The sequence below is a fragment of the Alligator sinensis genome, unplaced genomic scaffold (genome assembly GCF_000455745.1).
Source record: "Alligator sinensis unplaced genomic scaffold, ASM45574v1 scaffold866_2, whole genome shotgun sequence".
NCBI classification, from domain to species: Eukaryota; Metazoa; Chordata; order Crocodylia; family Alligatoridae; genus Alligator; species Alligator sinensis.
This window is the reverse complement of record NW_005841900.1, coordinates 2269013-2272666: the sequence shown is the minus strand read 5'-3', so window position 1 is coordinate 2272666 and position 3654 is coordinate 2269013. Positions and strand designations below refer to the sequence as shown.

The following is a 3654-nucleotide window of genomic DNA, read 5'->3' as shown; positions in this document are numbered from 1 at the left end:
CCCCGCACTGCTCCGCGATGCTCCGCCTGCCCCTGGCGCTCGCCGCGCTAGTGCTGCGCGCCCTGCGGAGCCCGCTCAGCGTCCTGGGCTGGAGCCTGGCAAGCTTCTGGCCCCGGCTGCGGCTGGGGCTGCGGGGAAGCGGCCCGAGCCGCGGCCCGACCCCCACCAGCGTCAACTACCACTTCACCCGGCGCTGCAACTACAAGTGCGGCTTCTGCTTCCACACGGCCAAGACCTCCTTCGAGCTGCCCCTGGAGAGCGGGGGCTGGCCATGCTGCGGGCGGCAGGTGAGCGTGGGACGCGCGGGGACGGGGATGCGCCGGGCCGAGGTGCAGACGAGAGCATCCTCGCCCTGCACCCTGCCGCGCGGGGGACCCGCCTGCGCCCGCCTGGGCTTTGCTGGTTGCTCCTGCGGTTTGGCACTCGCTGGGTTTGGCACAAGTGGAGCCGGGCAGGCCCTGGGAGACCAGCCAAAGGGCTGTGCGGGGTGCCAGCCAGGGGCGGACCCAGGGGGGTGTGCTGCCCACCCCTTGGATTCCTTCTCCACACAAAGTTTAAAAGCACAAATGCCTGGCAGTGGCTGCAGGAATGTAGGCTGTAACCATGTTAGTCTAAGGACATGGGCAGACAAGGTTCTTTGGGTAAATCTGATATCTTTTATTAGACCAGATCAAACAGTTGGAAAAAAAAAATCTTTGCAAGCTTTTGGGTGTAAATACTCTTCATCAAGCTAGGGTATTTATGCCCAAAAGCTCTTGAACAACAATTTTTGCAACTATTTGATCTGGTCTAATAAAAGATATCAGATTTACCCAAAGAACCTTGTCTGGCAGGGGCTGCAGCCTTTCTAAGCAGGCAGTGCTGAAAAAGTCACCGCAGCCGCAGGGCCAGGGGGTAAGAGCAGGGGTGCCCCTCTGTGGGGAGCTTTGCCAGCAAGTGACACGGGTGCAGTGTGGTGATGCCCGCCATGTGCGGGCAGCATACATGCCACCTGCCCAGGGGAGGGGGAGGCTGGCATGAGGCCGGCTTCACAGCTCTGTGTCTGGCTCTGCAGCGGCGGTGAGGGATGGTGGGGGCGGGGGTAGGGGCTGGCACACCCTGGCCGCTGCCGCTTACCTGCAGGGCTGTGCTGACGGAGACAGCTGCTGCATACAAAACCTCCCTGTGCTGCCATGGAGCTGTACCTGGAGCTGTGCAGCCGGCCGCAGGGCGGCAGCACCATTGTGGTGGTGGCCAGGTGGCACGCAGCCATCCCCACCACCATCCCATGCTGTGTGATGGCCATGGCCACCAGCACACTGCTGCTGCGCCCGGGTGCACAGCTCCGAGCATGGCTCCACGGGGGCAGCAGGAGGTTTTGTACTACACCGCTTGCCCACAGAGCCCCCTGCAGAGGGGTATCCCTGCCCTCACGCCCTGGCCCTGCTTCTGGCTGTGGTGCGCCACCTGAAGCTGGCAGCACCCCCCACCCCTCAGCCCCCAACCATCTTCCCCAGCCCTGCCCCACAGCCCCCAAGCCCCACTTATCTCTAGGATCCAGGGGCGAAGGGCATGGCTCCACGGTGGCAACACTTGCCAGCAAAGTCCCCCAAGCCAGCACACAGCTAACAGCAGCCCGTACCACCACAGAGCCGTGCATTCGGACACAGGGCATAAGCAGTGGTGCAGTGGTGGCCACTGCATGCAAGCCCTCCTTTCTACCCCCTAGCTGGTCAGCACGTATGCAGCCTGCACATGGTGGTTGCCACCGCACTGCCACTGCTGCGCCCTGTGCCACTTGCCTACAAAGCTGTGCAGGTGGCCATGGGATGGTAGAGCAGGGTGCAGTAGTAGAGTTGTGGTGGCGGCCCCTGTGTGTGAATCCCCTGTCAAGCTAGTCGGCACATGTCTGGCCCACAGAGTGGCACCCCTGCCCTCACCCCCTGGCCCTGCTCCTGGGAGTGGGCAGAGGGGCATGTCACAGGCCAGCTGGGCACTGTGAGTGTATCAATTCTATCACAGTCCAACTGGACTGTTTGGCTCAGTTTTGGATTGAGGAGGCAAAGCTAGGAGTGAAGCAAAGGCAAATTTAGTATAGCTTACACACACACAACAGTTAACAGAAAGATAAATGCGATAAGCAGATAATGCAGTATTAAAGAGCTAATAGTAAATAATAATAACAACAGATAATAATAACAACAGATCAATTCTGTCGCAGGCCAACTGGGCACTGCGAGGGTATCAGCCACTGGGCTGTTCAAAACAACAGATAGACAAACATGGGTTGGCAACTTATCGATAGTCCCTTGATGCTACGCTTCAAGTGATTCCAGCAAAGTCAGGCATCCCCGATCGATGCTGTCGGAGGGATTACCGGGGAAATTCCCTCGATCAGGATCCGATCCTCACTCACACTGGGAGTCCGGGGTCTGGGCATGGAACAGAAATAACCGTTCTGTTCCCTCCTTCCTGCTGGTTACCTGATGCATGTGCTTTTTATACCGAGTCTTATGTTAATCTGTTGGCTTTAGAGCCACTCACAATCTTGCCCTATAGCTGTTACCCTATGGGATTAAAAGTTGTTCAAAATTATCATAAAAGGTTACTACCTAGACTCGGGTTTATCCAATAAGCAAATTACAATGCAGCACCTTCAGGTTTGAAATAAGCATTACTCCACCTAAATCCAACCCCTTTTAGGTTTCTCTGAATATGCTTTCTTGGGATATACTTTCCTGGAATGTCTTGGGTGTGCCAGGCAGTTCGGTCCAGTTTTATCATCAAGGCTGAACCGTGAGCAAAGAGCTGTTAGGTCACGTAATCTTACAGCTACAGCTTTGCCTATGGGGCCAAGTCAGTTCCATGAACAGTTAATTTATCATTTTGGTTAAACTTATGACAGACAAGTTACATTTGCGGTTTACAAACTTACAAGCTTTATATTAGCTAATGTTACCTGTTTAGGCAAAATACCAAATGCCTCTCAGAAGCACATATTTACTGCTTATTAATCCCTCTGGTTCTGGCTGTTACAGGGGCACACTCCCCCACTTCTTGATCTACCCCCCAACACCTTCCCTTTCCCCCAACCCACCCCACCCCGCCCCACCCCTTCCCCCCACACAGTTACATGCTGGGGTGGGTGTCAGTGTCTGTGTGCACTTCTGTGTCTACATGTCTGTGCCTGCGTGTCTGTGTCTGTCTGTGGGTCTGGGGTGCTGTTGCAAGGGGCATCAGAGGGGCTGTTGAGGCTGTGGGGGGGAATGCGGAGCACCAGCAGCACTGGGGGTGGGGGGGTTGTTGGGGGCCTTTAATTTTTATCACAGATTTTGGGGTTTTAATCAGAGAATTTGCAAATTTTAATCAAAGAAAACCAGGATCCCTGGTAATGAGGTACCTTACCATCTGCACCCCCCTTTTCAAAATTCTAGATCCACCCATGAATCTAGTGCATAGGTGACCTCTATGGGATACATGAGACCTAGCTGCAGCCTGCCATGTGCATAGTAGGCCTGTGTGAGTAGGCAGCTATTCGATCCGGCTTCAGATCCAGCCGATTCAGATACCAGGGATCCGATCTGGAGCTTTAGATCAGTTTCCCGCTTCAATCCAGCCGAAGTGGCTCTGAAGCTTTGGAGCCGCCTCAGAGATCTGGCCATGGGGGGTAATGGA

At 55.5% G+C, this 3654-nt stretch overlaps 1 protein-coding gene across 1 annotated transcript in view; it reads left to right on the top strand.

Annotated features, from left to right (window-relative positions):
* Window positions 1-17: 17 nt before the first annotated feature.
* Window positions 18-3654, top strand: part of RSAD2 (radical S-adenosyl methionine domain containing 2) — a 12511-nt gene continuing 8874 nt past the window's right edge. Inside the window, 2 exon segments of the mRNA XM_006018415.3 lie at window positions 18-252; window positions 255-287. Coding sequence (XP_006018477.2) covers window positions 18-252; window positions 255-287 — 268 coding nt within the window.